The 26,404-nt window shown below is 37.8% G+C and overlaps 1 protein-coding gene across 1 annotated transcript; it reads right to left on the bottom strand.

The window, feature by feature from the left end:
• Nucleotides 1-1,243: 1,243 nt before the first annotated feature.
• Nucleotides 1,244-24,701, bottom strand: LOC139123766 (uncharacterized). The gene is made up of 8 exons (XM_070689919.1): nt 24,635-24,701; nt 9,849-10,088; nt 7,722-7,760; nt 3,975-3,979; nt 3,402-3,654; nt 2,793-3,173; nt 2,210-2,310; nt 1,244-1,747 (listed from the first exon to the last, which is right to left on the bottom strand). The coding sequence occupies exons 1-7, from the start codon at nt 24,699-24,701 to the stop codon at nt 2,222-2,224; spliced, it is 1,074 nt and encodes a 357-aa protein (XP_070546020.1). The 3' UTR covers nt 1,244-1,747; nt 2,210-2,221.
• Nucleotides 24,702-26,404: the final 1,703 nt, after the last annotated feature.

Raw genomic sequence — 26,404 nt, 5'->3', positions numbered from 1 at the left:
GCAGGTATAAGGGTGCATGACAGGGGGAATCAGTCTTGTGGTTTCAGCTGTACCGGCGAACACAAAATTGTACAGATAAAGCTTCAAACACTATACTCATGTTTTTGGCATGAATTTACCGTATCCACAGCAATTATTGATAGAGGCTGATTTCCTATAAGCGGTACCGTTGTTTGTGTTTGTTTAGCGGTCTTTGACTTAGGGTAAACCACTATCGGTCAGCGCAGCAAACGTTGCATCGATGAAAGTGAAAAGTGATCGGAAGACAAGGGCGACTGTTTCCATGTCAAGTCGCCGTCATTGCCATCCATGTACTCACTTGTGGTTCGGAGTACCGTTCAACTGTAACAAATAATTACATGAGGCACAGAGATATCCCCGTTCAATAACATTCGCACAGATTTTGTGTGTCACGATGTAACCAGCTATGGTGAGCAGTATCGATCGATAGCACTCGACGATGTCACGATTTCAACGATGCTCAGTTGCACCTCCAGGTGTGATGTTTCAAAGTTCAACAAAAGATCATCTGGATCATGTTTTTTAAAAAAAATACTGAATTGCAGAAAGAACATCCCTAAATAAAACTCTACGAAGATGTAATTTGCTCACTAGAAATGAAGAGAAAATGTACTACAGTACCTCTGTAACTGTTCACTATCATCAAATAAGAATCTACTAGCTGACAGTATAGTCATTTCAGCCACGATCGCCATAATAGCGGACGTCAAGTGTGTCCAGACTCTGAAGGAGAGGTGAACTCAATCGCACGCAAACACAATGAACACACCTCCGTATATGATATTCCAAGATGGTGTCATTTGTATAAATTAGTACCGTCGAAAACCGTACATAAAGTAAAAGTTATCCAATGTAAGGAACTGAGAGAGAGAGAGAGAGAGAGAGAGAGAGAGAGAGAGAGAAAGAGAGAGAGAGAGGGAGAGAGAGAGAGAGAGAGAGAGAGAGAGAGAGAGAGAGAGAGAGAGAGCATGCAGACAGACAGACAGAGAGGGAAGCAAGGGAAGCGAATGTGTGCATGTTTGTGAAAGAAATCTACCGACAGACAGACAGATAAACGTGTTCAGAGTCAACTATGCGATCTACCGACCAAAAGACTATCATCAGACTGAAATCACAGACAAGCCGGTGAATCTCGAGTACGGAGTCTTTCTACAAATATTACGGTCACTAAATTTGTAACAACCTCTGTTTGACGTCATCCCTAGCACTGTTATAATTCACATTGGTCAGCATAGTGACATATGAATAAATATAATTTCCTTGCAAATTGCCTATTTTCACATCTGAGTCATGAGTTAGACATGCAGCACAATTATAATCACTAGCGTATATAATATAGGCTTAAGAATTAAAACACTCGTCAAAATTCCAAAACACAGAGGAAATCTCAAGCAGAATTGCCTTGGAAACACGTAAAAAATTACGATGAATAATCAAAGGACTCGGGAAAGGGAAAAATAAAAAGCAGTACATTTTTCAACAGATGTGAGAAAATTTATACGAACATGAATTAACGTTTTACTCAGATTCACTTTTAAAATCATTAGTCTTTGTCAAATCGCTTGCAGAGTACCAACGTTCAGAGTTAATTTTGGTGATATATACATCAGAGCAGGGTTTGGATCAAATTAGATTTCACAACAGTCAAGATTAAGTTGCATCCATTTATCCGCATTATGGCGGCGGTAAGGTGATCATTCCGTTTCCAAGGCACTTGAGTAAAACACTGCAAAGAAAAAAGGAGAATACCCGTTTGTATTCGAAATCTTTCAAGAAAGCTGAATTCTTTGTAAATTAAGATAGTGATATCCTATTTAATCTCCAGTTCCCCCTAGGTCAAAGTATTTTGGCAGTGATCGTAACGCAATAACAAAAGTAAAGTACCTTATACCAAAAGTATCCATACGTATGGATCCAAGCGATGTCCTATACTATGCACTTTCCTATCGTCACAAGAACGCTTTGATATATGGCATGCTTAAATTGTGATCTTCAGATGAATATTTGAACAAAAATGTAGTTTTGCCTTCACTAGTTGCAGATACGTGCATCTTGTAGCGAAGCTGTGTCGACATACTTCAACACTGTATTACTAACAAACCTCCTCTTTAATGATCAGCGATTCAGAGTGATTAAACGAAATAATTCATTTATAAAAAAAGGGAATAACGCGTCTTTGAATTCTTACCATTATACTGGATCAGTCTCTTCCTGGTACAAACACGGCTACGACAGTGCTCAGGAAAAGCAGGATGCCCAGTGCACCTTTCTCGACAGACGACCCAGCAGCTGCAATACAAGATTTTCACGCTTAGTTAATTTACGTCGAAAACATATTGTAACCTTTATTAGATTGTACACACGTATGAAACGTGAAGCGTGCATTGAATAACATAATTCAGACAATTAACGGATAAACAGGCGTAAACAGGCGTAAACATGGTGTCTAATGCAGCTGTTATATTTATGAATTTGTCGATATTGCTGGGTGTTTTGAGAAGGCGAACCGTGCAGCTAAGCAATTATCGATGCCCTTTTGGAATACCTACTCGTACTCTCAGCGGTTGTAATTCCAGATGAAGTTTTGACAGGAAAAAGAGATATAGAGAAATCACGCTTATTTTCAACCGATGGAAATAACAAATGTAGCGTTTAGAAATTTTAGAAATTAGATCACCATGGCCAATGTATTTGAAAAAAACAAACATAAAAACAACAAACAAATAAGTAAAAAAAACATAAATAAATAAATGAATAAATAAATTTCTTACATGAGCAGTCAATATTACTGCTGATGTCAACTGTACAACCAATGACATTGCCAGGAGCAAGTTGAGCGCAGATGAATTTGTACGAAGAGCACTGAGCCTGGTCGGCAACAACGCTGGCAGTAAGACCAGTAGTTAGCGTGGAACCGTCCGCTTTTGCAGCGACGCTAACGGGAAAAGTAACGCCAGCCCCGGCAAAGGCCGCTGATTTTGTCGTCAGTGATTCGTCGTCTGAAAGGTAGACGTTGATTCCGGTAACGTCGACAGCGGTTGCGCCTGTGTTAATCAGTCCGATAGAGAAGGTGAAGTCCACGGCTGTAGTTTTGCCTATAGTATATGTTGCTGGAGCTGTGGACGTGAAACTATCTGCGAGAATACCAGGTGCTGAAAGGAAGAAAGAAACAAAATCGGACAATCATATGACTACATACAGTTGACAGTTCAATCCATTGCTTGTAACGATAGACTTCAAGACATTCACGATGTTCAAATGAGATCGAAATAGAGTGAAGTTCTATAAAAAACGCAGAATTAAACGAATGAAGATGATCATATGAACTCGTTAAATGTTCAGAGTATACGTGATGTACGTGTGTCTGTGTGCAATAGTACCTGGGCAAACCTTGCTTCCTGCATCCGTGGCAGTGGAACCAAACGGCAAGCAGCCATCATCATCTAGATCTATGTTTGCAGTGCCTGTCGTAATGACTACACAGACGTGTGTGTAGGCCTCGCAGTTGGCTACATCGATTAACAAGTCTACCGTTTCTCCGGCTATGATAGTCTTGTCATCCCAGACGTCGGCGGTGACAGCCTCGCAGGTGTATATGTTTTCTCTATGGCTGTCGATGTCGATGCTGGAGTGCTACTTTCGTACTCTCTGTTATCAGTGAAATAGACACTAATCTTGCTAATTGTATTACCAGTGCCAGGGCCACCACCGCCATCCGTGTCAGTCAACCCGAGGGTTATGCTAATTGTTTGGGCTACACCTCCAGCCGTGTAGGTAACACTACCGGCATTGGTTATCGATGTTGAAGTCACTGTTATCTCTGTTTAAAAGATGCAGAATTATAATTACAATGTTATGTCTTTCATTTAACTTTATAAAGTGGCACCAGTCTTGTTCATGGGCGAAATAGTTAACTCCGAATAGTAGACAAAGTCTTGTAATTTCTGCGTTACCTTCACTGTAAACGGAAGTGTTCAAGGATAAGACACCAATTAAACGCCTTTTTGTAACACTTTTTGAACGCGTCTAGACGTTCAAAAATTTAACACTTCGTGTTCAACCAACATTCAATGTTTGAACACACGTGTGCAGATTTTGAACGCTACGTTTTCGTCAGACATTATATTGAACACCATGGTGTTCCATATCAGAACACTCGTTGCACATGAAATGCGTTAAAATATTGAACGCATTTACGCGTTCAAAGGGCTGTAACACTTTTTGAACGCATGGACGCCGTTCAACGATAAGTGTGTTAAAGGCTAGAACACATGATGCACGCTTGTTAAACACCTTTAAATTTGGGAGTTCAGGGTGTTAAAGACCACTGATATTCAGTAAAATTATCTTTATTCTAAAAATACACAAAAAATTTCTACAGTAAAATACAATAATTTACTGTAAAATGGGCAAATAAACATGGCCACTTTGTATGTTTAACACCCTTCTATCAAAAATATTAGCAATAAAAAATCCCCATAAACACTGTAGATCGTTTTAAAAATATGAACAAAGTAAGGAAAAAACAGGTTTTACATAAATATTGTGGATTACGTTTTATGTTGATACTTGTTTAAAACGTACAAAAAATCATCTGAAAATGTTCAAAATTTGGCTTACTCATTGTGTTGAAAACACGTATATGTATGAAATGCATACTCCAGTTTTGTAAGATGGTTTCTTAAAGACATTTCCTCTTGTATAGACAATTGTACATTTTGAAGAAAAAATTGTTAGTCAAGGCTTCTCTAGTGCACATGGTATATAGTTGTCCACACTAAAGTAAACACAACATGTCAAGTTGTCAAAGTGTCACAGTAAGGCACAACATGCAGAAAGTGGGAGAAGTGGGTCCTTGGCAGGGTAAAACCTATTTCCTTTCCAACAAAGTCCTTCATAAACAAAAAGGTTTGTTTGTTTTTAATATCTTTAAATAAACACTGAAATAAATCAGTGACATTTCAAAAATCTACTTTCTCAGAAATTGAATGAAAAAACATATTCGTAAAGACCTTTCAAATTCTGGTGTACCCTGCTATTAATATTTATAAAATTTTTAACCAAAAATGGTAAAAATCACCATTAAAATTAAAAAAAATGTAGATTTCATCATAACTTGAATAAATCATATTCTGGTAATCCCTAATTTCTTAAAAATGTCTTAAATGTCTTTAATGTCTTAAATATATTAAATGTAAATTTCTGCATAATTTGTTGAACAATGTAAAAAAGGCTCTCATTAGAGATCTGGTGTACCCTGCTATTAATTTTATACAATTTTTTTTTTACCAAAATGTCAAACTCACCCTTAAAATAAAAATGTCGATTTTATAATAACTTCAATATATCACATTTGGTAATCCCAATGTCTTAAAAATACAAAGTTGTAAATTTCTGCATAATTTGTAACAATCTGAAAAAGGCTATCAGTAGAGATCTATGTCCTAAATATCAAAGCTGTTCAATTAGCAGTTTTGGAGAAGATTTTTTAAGAATTTTTGACCAAAAATGACAAAAATTGCCATGAAATACAAAAATTTGAAAATTTCATCACAACCAGCACAAATTTTACTAAGGTCATTCTTAGGGACATGTTTACCAAATATTGAAGACGTAAGTAAAAGATTTTTGCCAAAAAGAGCACAATTCGGATAAAAAATATAAATTTGCATATTTCATCAGAATTTGAACATATCTGATTAGGGTAATCCCTGAGGACCTGTAATCCATATATTAAAGGATTCGTACAGGCTGTTTTGAAGAAAAACCTTGGGATGTACAAATTTGAGGACAATGCTACACATCCACCTATTTAGCTGACAGCAAAGCTAAAATCCAGTTGCTAAGAACAAGAGACGTGTTGAGCTACAATACAAAATAATCTTAGGTTTGATAGCAGGCTATGATCTTAGAACTAAATGTTACAGGGGCATAAGCTTCCAAAGACGTGAAGTCTCCTTCATCAGATGCAAGGGGGAATGAAAAATTGAAGCAGAAAGTGACAGAAAATTCAGAGTGAAAATTTTAGAAAATTCTGTAATTCAGATTGGACAATTTTACTCTGAATTTTCTGTCGCTTTCAGCTTTAATTTTTCATTCCACCCTTCATCTGATAAGGGAGACTACACGTCTGTGATAGCTTATTCTCCGGCAACATTTAGTTGATCATAGCATGCTACCAAAGCTTAGATTAATGCAGAAAAAAAATACTGAAACTTATCAAAATTCAGTTACTGACCCTTGGAAGTTTAAATGTACATTAGAGATGAACTGAAGTTCTCAAGCTTGTTTCCAGACAGCTACCTGTACACTCATCTTCTTCATTATCTGTACCACCAGCTTCTGTAACAACTCTTCGATTTTCAGTTAAATCCAACTTTTTACATGCTGAAAATAATGCAACAATAGGTAATATGGCGAGATGAGACTTTAAATGAAAGACAAGGGGCTGATTAGGTTAAGGAAAAGGGGAGACTTTCATATACAGTGCCTCTTTTCAATACTGTCACAAAGTATTTGCTTCTTCTTTTAATCAACTGATCAAAATAAAAAAAGCCAAACTCTCATATGATGAAACAATACATTGTCTACTCTACGATGTTTAATTGATGTTTTACATGCGATTTTCTCTACAAAAAGACATGTGTTAGCTGTGATTACGCAACGGTACTATGCAAGGCGTATCGATCGCGTTTAGGTCAAGGGTTATCGCTACAGTTGTGTTGCGTTGACCCTTGACCCGAGTGAGATCGATCGATAGGCCATGGCAAAAAGTACCACTGCGTATTCACAGCTAGTTGTTGGTATACCAGCCACTGAAAGAAAACAGGTTTCTTCACGTAGTTAAGCTATTTCAAAGTATAATACAATTAATTTCGAAGGAAAATAATACAGATGCTTCAAAATCTAATACCTTTTACTATTTTGGAGAGAAAACTTACCCTTTCTGGTCTTGTTCCCCACGATCACGACTTAAGGGTGCGCTTACAAGAAAAATGTCGCAACTTCCGTTTTGATGCATCATGGGATAGGAAAAGGCACCAAAATTGAACACCAAGTGTTAAGAAGAAGAACGCCTCTTGCACGCCGATGTTAAAATTAAAACGTCCATTGGGGTTTTCTGATTTTCTTTTCAAATTTTGAAAATTTCAACCCGTAATAAACGTGTAAAATTATTTTGTGTACTTCCTTTTTTAGAAAAAACATGCTTTCAGCAATTGTAGACCGGAGATATTTTTCACTTAGTGTGAAATTCGTTAAACCAAAATCCGTGTAAGTTTGTCGGACAGCGAGCAATAGTAAATTTAATATAGCCATAGTAAAGTAAAAAACACAAAAGATTGTTAATTGTTTCACAGTATTGTAAAATTTCTGTGATGCTGAGTTTTTGAACACTTGAAGGAGATGGTTGTTAACACATCGTGTTCAGGTTTAGAACATCATTGTTAATAATATGAACACTAGTGTTAACAATATGAACACTAGCCGTTCAAATTTGAACACCGACATGTACATTTTGAACGCGTAAAGACGCGTCTAGCGTCCACTATTTTTACAGTGTACTACTTTGATGTATGAGTGATATATCTTGCAGGAGATATAATTGAAATTTTGACGGATAACTTGGTACCGCTTAATGTTAGCAGTGTGTATATCGTTGTCATACTTGTTTTATTAGCAATTACAGATATGAAACTTACCTTGTGCAAAGCATTCATATGGATCGCCGACCAGGAAAGCTGATACAAGAAGCGATAAAACTACCCTGGAAAGTTAAAAAGATATTTACGTTAATCAATTATTTCAATTTGTTGTTATTAGCGAATCGTAATAACGGTTTATCTCTTGCTTTTAAAACAAGAAGAAAGTAAAATTGTTATCGGTAATGACTGTCTTTACTAAATACACTCAACAACTAGAGGAGCACTACTTGAAGATTAAGAATCTGAGTTAACCATTTCTTTACTTGAATTGGTAGCATTTGCTGCTGTGATAGCTTTCAATGCCGGTAAGGTTTTGTTGAAACCTAACTTACGCTCACTTTTAAAGTGTATGTCAGATTTCAATGTGCCGTAAATTGCCACTGATTGGCCGGCACGAATGTCGAGCGGTATATTTATGGTCAACCAAACGATATACAATACTATTGCTTGTCATAGATCAAAATGAAAGAATATGCTAATGAAAAATCTTATTGATGAGGTAACTAAAATCTAAAAAGTTGTTTTTCCCAATTGCACAGTGCATTGAAATCGCGAAGATGCGAGCTGGCGTTGTCTGGAACACCTATAATCAGGTTCACATAACAACAGTATGCTGCTTGCTGCGCTATTATAACGAACAGATTTAGGTAACGGCTATGACTGGAAGATCTAAGGAGCATATGCCTATTGGCTGGATGGTGTTAGAATTTTACCACGTGGAAGAAATCACACAGATCGTTTGATGCATTTTATTAGATCTTATTATCTAAGTGGTACAAACGTCTGGAAAACAACGTCCTTTAGCTGCAGCCACTGAGCTGCCATGAAGGAGTGATTCGAACAAATTTTGACTGCGTTCGATAGGTGAGAATACTATATTAAGATAACCAAGCTGATTACTAATGTGAAGAGGGTAGAAAGTTTAAGTCCGCATGTTTAATCATATGAAGTCGGAATAAAAGCGTGCTCTTTCAATATCCGGAAATTTGATGTCTACGGGGCAACAAAAGGTGCTCTGATCTATTTTCTAACATGGTCTATTGTTAGCCATGCTGAGGTATGTCTCATGCACGTGCTGAGAAGGTCACGGTCGTTGTCATGACGACTACTAAATTTGCATACAACTCTGAGAATGAAACAAGAGTTAACCAAAAGTTTGAGGATCACTGTTGTCCATTATATCTGTTTCCTTTGGGTATTAAAGGTGTGCAAGTACATGTATTCACATCAAATGACTAGAAAAGTCACTTCATAGACAGAGTCTTGAAAAATAGCCTTTCAATTTCTTGTCTTGTTAATAGAAAAAAATATCACTTAAAAATATGCATGGACTACCAGCCATTGTCACTAGGCTACCAACTTCAGAAAATGGTAGCCAAAGTGGACTACCAGGGCAAAATTTAATTTCGAGCCCTCGAACATATTTATTTCGGTACGGTGTAAAGTTTGTTGCATGACAACAATACCTTGAGATTTTCAATGGTCCTCCGCTGCAACAAAAACATTGTGTGTAATGAGTTGTAACCAGAATTTTGATAATTTTGATATGTGTTTACATCACAGATCCTATCATAAACATAGTACAATGTCAGCAGGGAGCATGCATTTAGAAATTTTATAGAAAAAAATAGCATCATTTTTTTACATTTCTGGCACATCATGAAAAATGGCTTTCCTCGTGCTGTACGGGGTCAAATTATTTATTTCTCTTTCGAGATGCAAATAATGTATATCGATATTTTTATTTTGTTCATCACCCCACGGGCACTAGCCCATTTACAGGATGAGGTACCCATAACCCACTACTCAAATGGAGCACTGAGGAGAAAAAGTGCCTTGCTCAAGGGCACAACACCAAGTTAGAGTCTTGAATTCACCTTCCACCGACAGTGAATCCGCTATTCTGGATCTACCGGGACTTGAACCGGGTCTTGAACTGACCATGCTCAGACAGTGGGTCCGTTACCCTAACCACTGGTCATCGGTGCCTCCTTTCAGCAGATGACAAAATCCTCGCTCAAATATAAAAATGAATCTCATATATAATCATCATAATCATCATCATTAGAACCATCATCATCATCATTTCGGTCATCATCATCATCATCATCATCATCACAATACCTTTGTCATCATCATCATCATCATCATCATCATCATCATCATCATAAGCAGCAGCGGCAGCAGCAGCATCATCATCATCGTCGTCGTCGTCGTCGTCGTCATCATCATCATCAACATCATCGTCGTCATCATCATCATCAACGTCATCATTATCATCATCATCATCAGCAGCAGCAGCAGCAGTTTTTTGAATAGTGTTATAATTACCAAATCTCAAACAACACTGTGCGTATGTAATCACTGTATAGATTGCAAGTTTATTTTGCAAGCTTCGTGCGGAAACTGTAGACAGATTTATGATATTGACACCCTAAGGACACAGTTTAATCAGACTCTAATATGCCATCAGTGTTTTCACAATATAACGACTCTGCAGAAAATGACCGTTATTGCGTTCTTGACTTTGAAAAAGAGTAAGTCAGTAAATACAACAATGACAGCGTTGTCTGCACTGTGATAAAAGCACGTAATAGGCGCCAATAAAATACTTTCAAATGCAGCGAGTGGGAAATTTTCGAAAATGCTGGTTTAGCGGCCCGTTTTACCACCGCTATCAGTGCTAAAACAGTATTTTAGCATCGGTGAAATGAGCTCTCGTCCAATCAGAATGGCTCATGGTAGCATGATATAATATAATTTGTATTTTAACATGTTAAAATACTTAATCATATCAGTATTCTCTAGGTAATAGGACAATGGCAATACGGGCATAGCATGTTTGATAAAAGAAATTAAACGTAGATCACGTTCTAAGTTTTGTGATCTGCTGATTAAGTATGCCTATGTAGATGTTGGAATGAAAAATAGGATTTTCGTGTTCCTTTACGTGTTTGCTTCATTACTCTACAGGCGAAAATGTGTCCAGAATCCCCCAGAAGTATTAAAGGTGGCAGGGAACATATAAACTAAAGAGCTTAAGGTTATTTCAGTCTCTCTTTTTTCTGGGACAGTAAATGTTATATAATCGGTTAGTATAGTGGGCCCAATGTCTATTTAGATCGTATTTAGTTCTTCCGATCAGGCTTTATTTCCCACTTCAATCGATTGACTGTCCGGGCCGGGGATATTTACTGACAGCAATCCTATTTCTCTTGTTAATCGACTTAGTAGTTCTCTGGTCTCTAGAAAAAAATTGTTTGGAAAGAATACTCGCTTTTCAAACACATTATGAAATTCAACAGTTACCGTAATTGGACGGAAACCAAAGAACAATGATAATTCAAATGTGTCAACTCGCTGTATAGAAACGTATGACATTTGCTTTTTAGCGAGTTTTCAATAAGGCACTGCAACGCAAAACTTACCCAATCTTGGTCCAATCAAGCAAGCAGGCAGTCTATTGGCGAAAAATCGGAACGATTAAAGAGTTGATAGATAATTAGCTCGGCACGTTACCATCTGTGATGACACGTCCGGTGAGAAAACTGGTAAAAGGTTAGAGGATGTCGTCACTAGTGCGAAGCAGTCTTGAATCTCTGTCGATAAGGTCGCATAGTTTATTAATTATGCTCTCGTGTTTATATATGTGCAGTCTCGACATGACCGATATTGATGAGCTTTTTTTGCTCTGGGAGAATGATTTTGAGGGATTGTGACAAACATTGCCGACGGGCAACTCCGATGTTACCTGATAACACTTTTTGTCGCAATTTGAACCTAGGTTGGTGACAAGCCCGTTCTTGTCAACTCCATGCTAACAGGGGCTAAAAAAATTGGCGTGATATATGGTTTGCTGAAGCTTACTCATGCAGATAATGCCGAAAGGTCACACCTTAAATTATAGTTACTGTCATGAGAAACTGCTGGTGCTATCTCAATTAAAAAAAACAAAACAAACAAAACATGGGCTACCTTGGCAACCTCTATACTGAAGATAAAAGCACTATTGTCACCTGTCACAACATTTTCGTAAACATGGCAAATTGATCGGGCACAACGAGTCAACACCACAATGTAACTCATCGTGGTGTTTTTCAACGAAGATCATTTGCTTACTGGAATTTTGATTTGCTATTATATGCAAATTATAGGAAATATTTCGAGGCGATATCAAATAGTGTAAAGAAAATTACTGACAACTCAGAGATATTTGTACCACCATATTTCTAGAAGATTTATCTATGGTTACAACTGTTACATTAAATGTGTGTATTTTTTTGCATGCATTGATCTAAAACACTGTTGAAAAAGGAGGTGGCTAATTTAGAAGACAAAGCAATTTGAACAAGTCGCCTGTGCTTCGTAATTGTATTATACTGTAGCGGTTTAGTAATCATAGATGAAAATAAGGATGTTTACTCCTTGAAACTCCGGTCTCAAACAAAATACAACGACGACCACTCTCATACTTGATTTATTAAAACCAAAACATTGTCAGCCCATGCATTGTCCTTTACCTCCCAGTCACCTTGTGCGAGTCAAAGAGTTTTCCTCACTGCGTTTGCGCAAAAGTGCTCGAAATGTTGCTAGGATACTCAATGTTTAAAGTTATTGACAGTATTGTAACCTACAGTCAAGGATCTGAATGAATACTGCTCATATGCTTGCGTATAAGCGTAAATAGGATAACTTGGCGAAAATATAAACTCATATAACGATGTTGAAATCGTAAATATTACTATATCACCTTGGCAACCACTGGACCGAATATGAAAGCACTATTGTCACGTGACTTATATGTAACGTTATGCTGTACACTGACGCCAGTTTGACACAAATGGGATGAACAGGAACATTATGAGAGAGAGAGAGAGAGAGAGAGAGAGAGAGAGAGAGAGAGAGAGAGAGAGAGAGAGAGAGAGAGAGAGAGAGAGAGAGAGAGAGAGAGAGAGAGAGACAAAGAGACAGAGAGACCGAGAGAGACAGAGACAGATAGAGAGACAGACAGACAGAGACAGATAGACAGACAGACAGACAGACAGACAGACAAACATAGGGACAGGTATATGACAAGGCGATCGCTCATACACTGCATAAGACAGAACGGCTCAGTGACGTACCATAATAATTCTAGTATACTCATCTATGGTGACATGCTATACTGAGCCTTGTTCGAGAGTTTTACGCTTAAAAAGTGGCGGTCTCCGGGTAGCCTTGTCAGGAAAATCTTGAAAGGGGGTGATATTTTGGTGAATTTTGAGCGGATTTCTGGTTGCAGTGAGTCCATAATAACAAAGCTGTCGATGAGTGTTGGCAATTATTAGTTTGGATGTAAACTTTTCGAAATATTGAATTATACCCAGGGTGCCGTATTTTGTGGCAGTGTGTAAAACAGAAGAACAGTGAGGTAAAACTACACAGGCCAGTAGAAATTGGAGTGTGTTGTTTCATATTTAAAGGGGACGCTGCGTGAGAGCGGAAAACAGTTTTGTATTTTGTAGTATAGGAACCGCTTAATTTCTAAAGGGAGAGGGGTGAGTTTACGTTATCAGTTTTCAAAAGTAGATAGACCTCCTCCTTTCAGGACGAAAACTTGTGACCCCCCCTTTTTTGACAGGCGAAAAGATATGATAACATTGCCCCAAAAGTTAAACAAGTATGTAAAGAATACTAAGAACACCAAAAACTAACACATGCCCATGCCATTGCATCATGGGTGTATAAAACAAGTATTCATCATTATATAACCAACATATAAAATGCCCAGGACAACGTATAAAATACCCAGGACAATATATTGAATTCCAAGGACAACATATCAAATGCCCACCACAATATATTGAATGCCCAGCACAACATATTGAATGCCCAGCACAACATATTGAATGCTCAAAACAATATGTTAACGCCCAGGACAACATATTGAATGCCCAGCACAACATGCTGAATGCCCAGCACAATATATTGAATGCCCAGCAAAATATATTGAATGCTCGGCACAATATATTAATGCTCTGGACAACATATTGAATGCCTAGCAATACATATTGAATGCTCAGCACAATATATTAATGCCAAGGACAACATATTGAATGCCCAGCACAACACATTGAATGTCAAGCAAAACATATTGAATGCCCAACACAACATATTGAATGCCCAGCACAACATATTGAATGCCCAGCACAACATATTGATTGCCCAGCAATACATGTTGAATGTTTAGCACAATATATTAACGCCAAGGACAACATATTGAATGCCCAGCACAACATGTTGAATGCCCAGCACAAAATATTAATGCCAAGGACAACATATTGAATGCCAAGCACAACACATTGAATGTCAAGCACAATATATTAATGCCCTGGACAACATATTGAATGCCCAGCACAACATGTTGAATGCCCAACACAATATATTGAATGCCCAGCACAATATATTGAATGCTCAGCACAATGTATTAATGCCCAGGAAAACATATTGAATGCCAAGCACAACTCATTGAATGCTCAGCACAATATATTAATGCCCATGACAATATATTGAATGCCAGCACAACATATTGAATGCTCAGCACAACATATTGAATGCTCAGCACAACATATTGAATGCCCAGCACAACATATTGAATGCCCATGACAACATATTGAATGCCCAGCACAACATATCAAATGCCTAGCACAATATATTGAATTCCCAGCACAAAATGATATGACCACTTAAGTCAGTCATGGCTTTCCATAACTAGCTGTATAGAAACGTATGACATTTGCTTATTTGCGAGTTTTCAATAAGGCACTGGAAGGCAAAACGTACCTCATCTTGTCCCGCTCAAGCACGCAGGCAGTCTATTCAAAATGAAAAGTTATCTGTCTTCGTTGCCTTGTTATAGATAATAAGTGGATATGCAGCAACGCCTACTTCAATTTTATTGGCTAGTGGCCTACTATAGGCGTAGTGACGAATTTGCATCATGCATGAATAAAACTATTCAAATCGTTTCGGACAAAGCTATTTACTTACGATCAGATTATGGACTTACACAACGACGAAGTATATGTCGAATGAAATGACTAGGAACATTAGCGACCAATCATAAAATTGCCACATATAGGTGATTTAATCGGGACAGATATTGGGGACATTACTTTGAATTTTACTCAAAGTCCATCATCAAGAGCGATTATGAAATATTGTTGCAATAGTAACCGACTTTGTCGTTCTCTCCGGCGAAGCATTAGGTCTTTTTTGCTGTTTTGAAATGGAATTCAAGTAGAATTCAGAAGATTAAATTTTGGCGCTAAAAGACGCAACGGCAACTGTGACATTTTGTACTATTAGCGAAGAAAGACCAATTAATGCAAACATATACCGCCTTTGCATATTCAAACGTTATTCCATTTACAACCTTTTCAACCAGTCAACTTGTCTCGGTAAACATTTTTCGGCATTTGCATTGGAAAATATATCTTCTTTTTGCAAATATAAGTCTAAAGTTTTCAATACCAATACCAAGTACGATTGAGCAATGATTTTATTTTGTTAAACCTGGTTTAAAAGCATGTGACCATGTTATCCAAGGGTGTCTCTAATGTTACCTGGAGCGAGAAAACTTACTCATGACACTAGTAGCCCAAACATCATACATAACGATTCAACAACAGCCTTTTAGGAAAGTCTATCTGTAAGCAAGACCAATAGATTTAAGACGTAGTCTTTTCTATTATTTTTTACCTTTCAAAGTCCAGAGTCTTAACTTATCCCATAATACCCATGATAGTAATTGGATAACATTGCTGCTGATTACTGTCGATGTTACCTAGAGACAGACTGGCAGTTTGTATGGTTTTACACCCATTCAGTCTGCCTATTGTGTGAAGAGGAGAGTTTGAAAAGAAAGGTTGACTACCCTTCAGGTCTCAAAGTATGATTATGAATGGTTTTTAAATTTGTAGCATTCGGGACTACTGGTGTCATGGGAAATTTTTGAGTGTTTTCTTTGTTAGCAACATCGCACAGTGACGGGACAGACAACTCGAATAAGATTGGATTTATCATGGCAGGAAATGGTACTCTGAACAAATTGTGGGTTAATAGTAAATAACATGACCTGTTTGTTTATATTTTACCCTGAAAATGGCCCAAGCTGAATACTTTTTTTATCATTTTGCCTTCTGGTTTTAAGGGGCTCTTTTATCCTTTGTTGTTTTTATTGTTTGTATATTTAAGTACTGTTGATGTATTAAATTGTACTTTAAGGGCAAATATTTTACAGCAAAACGGTTTAAGCTGTATGTTGGTAATAACTAAAAAATTGACGCAAGCATACGCTTAGGAAAAGAGGTGAGGAAGGCATAATGGGAGCTCCTGTACTCCTGATGTTTGTGTGACATCATTATCTCTCAGTTGCCAAGGAAATCCCCAAATGGTGATTTGCCCACGGGAGTTCCCTAGTCAAAAACAATAAACAATTCATTTACAACAAACTCAATACTTGTTAACGCAGAGTAATTTTCACCACAAACAATTTCAAAGTTAAGACAAATCTGTTTATCATCAACGTTTTTAAGATTCAAGAACATAGTTTGACTTGCAGTCCTATGCTAATGTATAACTTTACAAGGGTCAACGCACGTTTTCACCTGCTTAGATGCAGATTTTCTATTCAGGCCCCTGTCGAAGGCCTTCCCAAGTCAAATATTTCGAAAACGCTAGTATAGTACACAATATAAAAAAAATGCTAGGCCTACTAGAAAATAGCATGCAAGCAACTTGATAGGATGCTTCTCTGATACTTCAACACGTCTGAGATACGATACAAACAGAACATTGTCAGCCCATGCACTGTCCTTCACCTTGTGACAGTCAACAAGTCAACCTTACTGCGTCTGCGCACTAGTGCTCGAACTGTTGCTAGGATACTTAATGTTTACACCTTTTGGAAATGTTCTAACTTACAATACTACTAATTGACATTTATGTGATATAATGTGGCAATTCATTATATCAATTTCAGAAATATTTGAAAGTCTTAAAGCACATTTGTTAAGACTAGATCATTAAAGAGCCATGAGACCAAAAACCTCACCCGTATGCAAATGTCTATAATTGGACATAAGCCGCATTGAGATGTACACTGCAAACGTTTAACTTATTTCTTCACTTTTTAACATACTTTTAGAAGAGCACAGTAAAGAACTATTTGCCTCAAGTTGATGGTGAAAAACCGGAACGATTATAGAGTTTATAGATAATTAGCTCGGCACGTTACCATCTGTGACGACTCGTCGGGCGATAAAAATGCTCAAAACTTAAATGACGTCGTCGAACATTTTCATATTATGGGTTTTCGGCATGATGTTATATATTAAGTTTTTCTTGTCTACCAATTTCCCTGTGTTCTTTTGTTTTGGTGATGGAAACTGTTGTTATTTTAATCAAGTACTGTATTTCTTTGTGATTGGATATATGTAGTCTAGGTGTGAGCACGACGAACATTTCTCAGTGGTAGCTGTGAATCCCATGGTTCAATGCTCATATTGAAAAAGCACGTCGCTCGATACAAGTTAAGGAGAAGCCAATTTTCACTGAGGATTATTTATGAGCGTTGGCTGTCCTTTGGAGTTTTTTTTAGGACAATTTACAAACATGTCTGAAGGGCACCTTCGTTATTACCCGGTGACACTGCTGATATGTATTGTTAAATGATGACACTCTGATCGTTGCTTGACCTGTATTGAAATAAGAATTACGATTTTAGGGCTTCACAAATGGGAACAATATAAAGGCGGAAGATGCTTCACGTCCAGCATCTATCAAAAGGTCAAACACTGTCGATAGTAAAGTCTTGAGAAACTTGTGGAGTTGACTTATTAATCAAATAGTCGGTTACCTTGACGACCACTGCGTCAAATGTTGAAACCATCGTTGTCAACTCAACTAAAGTACCAGACAAAGTACGTCTTTATGTACTGTAATCTAGTAAATCATGGTGTTTTCAAATATTTGGTTACGCGTTGGTCTTGAGGGCGTTCAGTGTGAATATCTGTGAATAACTTTCAAATGAGGAGGGATAATTGAAAACACATAGAGAGCCAATGTCAATTACCACTAATGAGAGAACCTTAGATTGAGGACTTTCCGTTTAAAGGATACCTGGACTGACCGATGTATTGAGAATGTAATGAAGTACCTAAATTTACCAACAAAAATACGTATTTTATCAATTGTATCTTTCTTCAATTACTGTGTCTGTTTGATTGACTTACAAGCAAATATGTTGTGCCTGCTACTTCAAATACAATTATAAGACAATCATAGCACGTCGTATTACCTCCAGGCACATTATTTGCGATTCAGACCTGTTTGTAGAAATATTGCGCTAAGGTGTGTTGAGAACTGTATGGCAGAGTGATTCTCGCCAGTGATACGGAAATTCTAACACTTTTAGACGGAGAGTCACTAGTGCGAAGCAGTCTTGAATCTCTGTCGATAAGGTCGCATAGTTTAATAATTATGCTCTCGTGTTTATATATGTGCAGTCTCGACATAACCGATATTGTTGAGCTTCTTTTGCTCTGGGAGAATGATTTTGAGGGATTGAGACAAACATTTCTGACGGGCAACTCCGATCGTACCTGATAACACTTTTTGTCGCAATTTGAACCTATGTTGGTGACAAGCCCTTTCTTTTCAACTCCATGCTAGCAAGTTCTAAATGAATGGGCGTGATATATGGTTTGCTGAAGCTTACTCATGCAGATAATGCCGAAAGGTCACACCTTAAATTATAGTTACTGTCATGAAAAACTGCTGGTGCTATCTCAATTAAAAAAAAAACCAAACAAACAAAACATGGGCTACCTTGGAAACCACTATACTGAAGATAGAAGCACTATTGTCACCTGTCACAACATTTTCGTAAACATGGCAAATTGATCAGGCACAACGAGTCAACACCATAATGTAACTTATCGTGGTGTTTTTCAACGAAAATCATTTGCTTACTGGAATTTTAATTTTAATTATATTTAAATTATAGGAAATATTTCGAGGCGATATCAAACAGTGTAAGAAAATTACCGACAGCTCAGAGATGTTTGTACCACAACATTTCTAGAAGATTCATCTATAGTCACAACTGTCACATAGAATGTGTGTATTTTTTTGCATGCGTTAATCTAAAACACTGTTGAAAAGGAGGTGGCTAATTTAGAAGACAAAGCAATTTGAACAAGTCGCCTGTGCTTCGAAATTGTATTATAATGTACCGCTTTAGTAATCATAGATGAAAATAAGGATGTTTACTCCTTGAAACTCCGGTCTCAAACAAAATACAAAGACGATCACTCCCATACTTCATTTATTAAAACCAGAACATTGTCAGCCCATGCATTGTCCTTCACCTCCCAGTCACCTTGTGCGAGTCAAAGAGTCTATCTCACTGCATTTGCGCAAAAGTGCTCGACATGTTGCTAGGATACTCAATGTTAAACTTATTGACAGTTTTGTAATAGTTACACCCGCATTCACCTCTAACATTTACACACAATTACAATGGTACAACGGATTCATGTATTTTTAGATTTTATAGATTGTGAAGAATGAAGGCAAAAAAATGCTTAAAATGATTTTATGGAGGCCCTTATTGTACAGCACTGACAACTCATAGTCTGATCAGGGTTTCAACTAGTTTACCTCAGCAGGGGTCTAACCTAGGCCAACTTAAATCGCACGACTCAGGACTTTCCACTCAGCGAGGTAACAGTACATTCGGAAAATATTCATACGTGTATGGATGACTGAAACACACGTAACGTTATCGTTAAGTAGCAATTGAAATTGCGAAAATTAGCCTTCTATTCTCAAACAAATCAGGAATTAACATTGCTATTTGTATGTGTTACAGACGTATGTTCACTTACCCGTGAATAAAGAGAAACTTCGTTGTGACCAGTGTGTTCTGGAGCAGTTGGCTGCGGCAAAAGGCATGTTGTTTAACAGAACATGTTGTTAACAGACATTGCTGACGGGCAACTCCGATCGTACCTGGTAACACTTTTGTCGCAATTTGAACCTATGTTGGTGACAAGCCCTTTCTTGTCAACTCCATGCTAGCAGGGGCTAAACAAATTGGCGTGATATGTGGTTTGCTAAAGCTTACTCATGCAGATAATGCCGAAAGGTCATACCTTAAATTATAGTTACTGTCATGAGAAACTGCTGGTGTTATCTCAATTAAAAAAAACAAACACACGGGCTACCTTGGCAACCACTATACTGAAGATAAAAGCACTATTGACACCTGTCACAACATTTTCGTAAACATGGAAAATTGATCAGACACAACGAGTCAACACACAAAGTAACTCTTCGTGGTGTTTCTAAACAAAGATCATTTGCTTACTGGAATTTTAATTTGCTATTATATGTAAATTATAGGAATATTTCGAGGCAATATCAAATAGTGTAAAGAAAATTACCGACTGCTCAGAGATATTTGTACAACAATATTTCTAGAAGATTCATCTATGGTTACAACTGTTACATAGAATGTGTGTTTTTTTGCATGCGTTTATTTATAACACTGTTGAAAGAGGAGATGGCTAATCTAGAAAACAAAGCAATTTGAACAAGTCGCCTGTGCTTCGTAATTGTATTATTCTGTAGCGGTTTCGTAATCACAGATGAAAATAAAGATGTTTACTCCTTGAAATTCCGCTCTCAAACAAAATACAACGGCGACCACTCCCATACTCGATTTATTAAAAACAGAACATGTCTGTCCATGCATTGTCCTTCACCTCCCAGTCACCTTGTGCGAGTCAAAGAGTCTATCTCACTGCATTTGCGCAAAAGTGCTCGACATGTTGCTAGGATACTCAATGTTAAAGTTATTGACAGTTTTGTAACCTACTGTCAAGGATCTGAATGAATACTGCTCATATGCTTGCGTATAAGCGTGAATAGGATTACTTGGCGAAAATATCAAATGATATAATGATGTTGAAATATTAAATATTACTATATCACCTTGGCAACCACTGGACCGAATATGAAAGCACTGTTGTCAGGTGACTTCATTGTCCAGTATCAACATGCGATGTGTTGTTGCTGTAACAACGTGATTCCTTACCACAAACCGACATCAATGCAAAAACTGACATAATGGTTGCATTAAGTCAGACAAGGTTTAGCTTTCGGTCAGACAAGCGATGTTGCCTTAGATCAGACAAGTGAGTCGCTATGAGTCAGACAATAGACTCGCGTTAGGTCGGACAATGGACTCGCGTTAGGTCGGACAACGGACTAGCGTTCGGCCAGACAGAGTGGCATCGTTTGGACAGATAAATCTTATACCCTGGAGCAATGCCGTCCTCTGTTACTATACTAAACGCTCTCTTTTCAAATATAACGCACCAGATGTTGACAAGATGACACTCCACGGCATGTGTTCAAATATATGGGGAAATCGCAAAACCGTCCCCCCCCCCTTAATTCTAAATATCCCCCATTCAACTTGAACTGGTTGTAGTAACCGTGAGTACACCGCGTTTTTGACAAGCATGTCAATAGTTACATCCGCGTACACCTCTAACATTTACACAAAATTACAATGGTACAGTGGATTCACGTATTTTTAGATTTTCTAGATTGTGAAGAAGGAAGGCAAAAGAAATGCTTATAATGTTGTTATGGAGGCCCTTAATGTACAGCACTGATAACTCACAGTCTGATCAGGGTTTCAACTACAGTATACCTCAGCAGGGGCCTCACCTAGGCCAACTTAAATCGCACGACACAGGACTTTCCACTCGGCGAGGTGACAGAACATTTCGTGAAATATTCATACGTGTATGGATGACTGAAACACAACGTTATCGTTAAGTAGCAATTCAAAGTGCGAAATTGGCCTTTTATTTCGAAACAGACCATGAATTAGCAATGCTATCTGTATGTGATACAGACGTATGTTCACTAAAGGGCAACTTCGTTGTGACCAGTGTCCTTGACCAACAGGCTGCGGCAAAAGCCATGTTGTTTAACAGAACATGTTGTTTAACAGAAGTTCTCGTAATCCGAATAATACGACATACACATTACTGTAAAGAAATCTGAAGGACCTGTTTGCTTTTTTTCCAACATGGAAAATATCAAACAGCGTCCATAGACCTCATTTTTTCTGGATAACAGCTGTCATCCATCTACTTGCTTGGACTTACACGCAGAAACCACCCCACACTGGCAGAAGGCAGGCATTGCCTTTTAAAAATATTTCACCCCGGAGACCTCGTTCCACTTGATAACACAAGTCAGTATAAACGAGCAAAAGGTGAAATCAAAAGCGAATATTCGCCGGGGTACAGGCGCCTTTAAGTTTTCTAATTTTAAATGGCTTATGAAATAGGAATGTTCACGTACAAGCGAAAAAATTGTAAAGTTACCCGATAAACAGTTCTCGCAAATGTCCGTGAATAGGCTATTTCTCTGGTGAAAGTCAACTACAATATGCTACCAGAAAAACTCACCCTCTTGCAAAAGTTCAGCGATGTAATCTTATAAATAAACAAAGAGTGAGAGATACCTTATTGTTCTTTCAGATGCGATATTATCTATCCTCAGTGCAATGTAACTAATGGGTAAAATCAACAGCAGTGGTGTGTTTGACGTACCATAATAATTCTAGTATATTCGTCTATGGTAACGTGCTATACTGAGCCTCGTTCGAGAGTTTTACGCTTAAAAAGTGGCGGTCTCCGTGTAGTCATGTCAGGAAGAGTTTTGTGGGGAATATTTAGTGTAGAGATATTGGCCGCCGATCATTCCCAGTGACACTGAAGAAACTCACAGTTCTCGATCAACAAAAAAAACATTGGTTTATTACGTGTAAACTCACAGTACAGAGCAGCACGCCTCATCCATGTGCGTTGCCATTGTAGGTTTTTTAAAAGCATGATGGGAAAATCAGGTAGTAATGAGAATTTAACCCCAGAATCACGACAAAATAACACAAATAAATTCAACTATGAAGCAACTGTTGCCGGAAACTTTGTAACAAATATGTCCATGTAACACAGTCCACGCAAATAAATCATAGTACATGCACAGTAATGAGTGTCCTGAAAAATGTGCATTTCGGTCAAAGTTCAGCCATCGCCTGTACGTAGATTCTCATAACTGTGTCCAAGCTCTAGAAAAGTCTCTGTTGAGCGAAGTTTTTATGTCATGCGCAGTAAGTGTTCAAAGCATCGACTGTAGTATGTCATATTTTGCCAAATTTCCGGAATCAAAATAAACGCGGTAAACAACAACAAACAGAATTAAGTTTCGGTCTAAACAACAACAAATAACAATGATAAAGTCGTAGGTTTTCCACAGTTTGAAAAAGGGTGATATTTTGGTGAATTTTGAGCGGATTTTTGGTTGCAGTGAGTCCCTAATAACCAAGCTGTCGATGAGTGTTGGCAACTATTAGTTTGGATGTAAACTTTTCGAAATATTGTCGAACAAACTTGCGCACAGGGTGCTTGCGAGCGGATTTGGAACTTTGTCTATGGAAGTTGCTATAGCTGTGGTTGAGGGATAACGGTCTTAAAACACTACAGCTATGGGCTCACAGCTACGATATTTCGTGATCAAGATTATATGCATTACTATAAGAGACCTTCCAGTCAAAAATTATTTCTAATATCACAAATTACATTTCCGATATCTCTGTTTGTTCTCACGACTATTACAGAAAAGTTGTCCTTCCTGCAAAATATTGTAGTTAATATTACCAAATACGATAACAGCTTTTCATTCACTGACGCGTTTTTTTATTTTAATATGGACAAATGCATTTGGCCTATTTCTATACGTGTTGAGCACAATCGCATTCTGATAGTGACGTTGACAAGGATTGCAATTTAGTCAATCAGGATTTATTGCAGTGCTTTTCTGCAGACACGTCATCGTAAAAAAATCGTTCAGATGTTTTAAGCTGAAGTGCCTCGACTCGGATCCATGGGGCTCCACAAAAGCGTTAGGGTTGTAAGCTAATTAGGATGACATAACCTGATAGAGTGTGAAACAAACCCAATTGTGATGACCAACTCGAGCTCTCCATAGGACAGAGGGTGCCTTTTTAATAGTTAGTTTTGGATATTAAAAAAACAGACGAAAAAAGTCAGACAAGGGGGTAGCTTTAGGTCTGACAAGCGATGTTGCCTTGGATCAGACAAGTGAGTCGCTTTGGGTCAGACAATGGTCTCGCGTTAGGTCGGACAATGGACTCGCGTTAGGTCGGACAATGGACTCGCGTTAGGTCGGACAAAACAGTCGCGTTCGGCCAGACAGAGTGGCATCGTTTTGACAGATAAATCAGAGACCATGGAGCAATGCCGTCCTCTGTTACTATATTAAACGCTCTCTTTTCAAATAACGTACCAGATGTTGACAAGATGACAGTCCACGGCATGTATTCAAAAATGTGGGGAAATCGCAAAACCGTTTTTTTTTTCCTCTTAATTCTATTCCCCCATTCAACTTGAACTGATTGTAGTAACAATGAATACAACGTGTTTTTGACAAGCATGTCAATAGTTGTGAAGAATGAAGGCAAAAGAAATGCTTACAATGTTGTTATGGAGGCCCTTAATGTACAGCACTGATAACTCACAGTCTGATCAGGGTTTCAACTACAGTTTACCTCAGCAGGGGCCTCACCTAGGCCAACTTAAATTGCACGACACAGGACTTTCCACTCGGCGAGGTGACAGAACATTTCGGGAAATATTCATACGTGTATGGATGACTGAATCACAACGTTATCGTTAAGTAGCAATTGAAGGTGCCTTCTATATCCAAACAGATCATGAATTAGCAATGCTATCTGTATGTGTTACAGACGTAAGTTCACTTACCCGTGAATAAAGAGCAACTTCGTTGTGACCAGTGAGTTCTGGAGCAGCTGGCAGCCGCAAAAGCCATGTTGTTTAACAGAACATGTTGTTTAACAGAAGTTCTCGTAATCCGAAGAATACGATAGACACATTACTGTATAGAAATCCGAAGTACCATTTTGCCTTTTTCCAACGTGGAAAATATCAAACAGCGTCCATAGACCTCATTTTCTTCTGGATAAAGGCTGCCATCTATCTACTTGCTTGGACTTACACGCAGAAACCACCTCACACTGGCAGAACGCACGCATTGGTCAATGGAGATGCAAATTGTCAACTGTGACGCACAGTGCCTTTTAAAAATATTTCACCCCGGAGTCCTCGTTCCACTTGATAACACATGTCAGTATAAACGAGCAAAAGGTGAATTCAAAAGGCGAATATTTGCCGGGGTACAGACGCCTTTAACTTTTCCAGTTTAAAAAAAAAAATATGAAATAGAAATGCACACTTACAAGCGAAGAAAAATTGTAAAGTTACCCGATAAACAGTTCTCGCAAATATCGGTGAATAAGCAATTTCTCTGTTGAAAGTCAACCACAATGTGCTACCTACCAGGAAAATTCACCCTCTTGAAAAAGTTCATCGATCTAATATGATAAATAAACAAAGAGTTAACGATACTTTTTTTCCTTCCTTTCAGATGCGATATTATCTATCCTCAGTGCAATGTAAATAATGGGTAAAATCAACAGCAATGGTGTATTTATTTATTTATTTATTTATTTGTTTATTTATTTATTTACTTATTTATTTATTTATTTATTTATTTATTTGTTTATTTATTTACTTATTTATTTATTGCAAATACTGTCCCTTTCTCCGCAAATACCGTGCATCGCGATCAGTATATCTAAAACGACAATACACGCCAAAGCAGGAGATGAAGCAATGAAAATATTGGAATTGCAATAAATAACCAATAATGTTTGGGTTCGATTTTTTTTTAATTTGAACGAAAGCAATTCTCCAATGCATTAAACGACGCGGCCTAATAAGAAACGTTATTTTCAAATGTGCCAATTCTTTCACTCATGATATGTATACACAATTCTCTGACTCCAGTCATTTCAAATCAAGGGGGTACATGTTCCAGTGGCAAGTGGTAGTAGAATTTGAGGACAAAGAATGACCGTTTCCTGACCCGTAGTCTGGCCGCTTTCAATGTAAAAACTCGTGCGCCTTTTTCATGCTAATTACGCTACTGGAGTTGCCCTTACTTAGAGCGCCATCATCGTCGATCGAGTGTTTGGACTGTCTCAACCAGATCAGGGTTGAGGGGGTGATTTAATTTACATAGTATGTGTTTGTGTCAAATATCAAAGAGTAATTTGAAAGTAATGTATTATTTAGTTCAGCATATTTCATAAATAACGTAAAATAAACTTATAGTTCAGCTTTTCAAATTAGCATTCAAATCGACGTGAATGAAGTGAAGGGGCCTGGGACGTCTCTTATGATGCAATGTTGCTATTTCTACATATACTTAGGCGAATTAAAACTTGAAATAAAGTCACTGTCACAATAAGATGTGTGGTGAACAAAACGACATGGAATTCACATTGACGTCTTTGACAGTATGTAACCTCTCAATGCTGAACTTAATGCCAATATTTGCGAGCGCCCAGTTGCCGTCTGCTTCAATGTATACGAGATTGGAATGCAAACATGATTGGTTCCAAGCTCCATTTCTGATGCTTCGTTTGTGTTAGTTGTGCTCAATTACCAAGC

This window comes from Ptychodera flava (genome assembly GCF_041260155.1).
Source record: "Ptychodera flava strain L36383 chromosome 23 unlocalized genomic scaffold, AS_Pfla_20210202 Scaffold_23__1_contigs__length_28996876_pilon, whole genome shotgun sequence".
In the NCBI taxonomy this organism is placed as follows: domain Eukaryota; kingdom Metazoa; phylum Hemichordata; class Enteropneusta; family Ptychoderidae; genus Ptychodera; species Ptychodera flava.
The sequence above is the reverse complement of the archived record's forward strand: the minus strand, read 5'-3'. Positions and strand labels throughout refer to the sequence as shown.

Excerpts from the sequence above, each read along its gene's own strand:
- LOC139123766 (XM_070689919.1), bottom strand. The coding sequence starts at position 24,701 with ATGGCTTTTGCGGCTGCCAGCTGCTCCAGAACTCACTGGTCACAACGA. Across the intron at positions 7,761-9,848 it reads TGATGATGATGATGACAAAG|CTTTCCTGGTCGGCGATCCA; the intron begins GTATTGTGATGA and ends TTCTTGTATCAG. Across the intron at positions 3,174-3,401 it reads AGGAAGCAAGGTTTGCCCAG|CACCTGGTATTCTCGCAGAT; the intron begins GTACTATTGCAC and ends TCTTCCTTTCAG.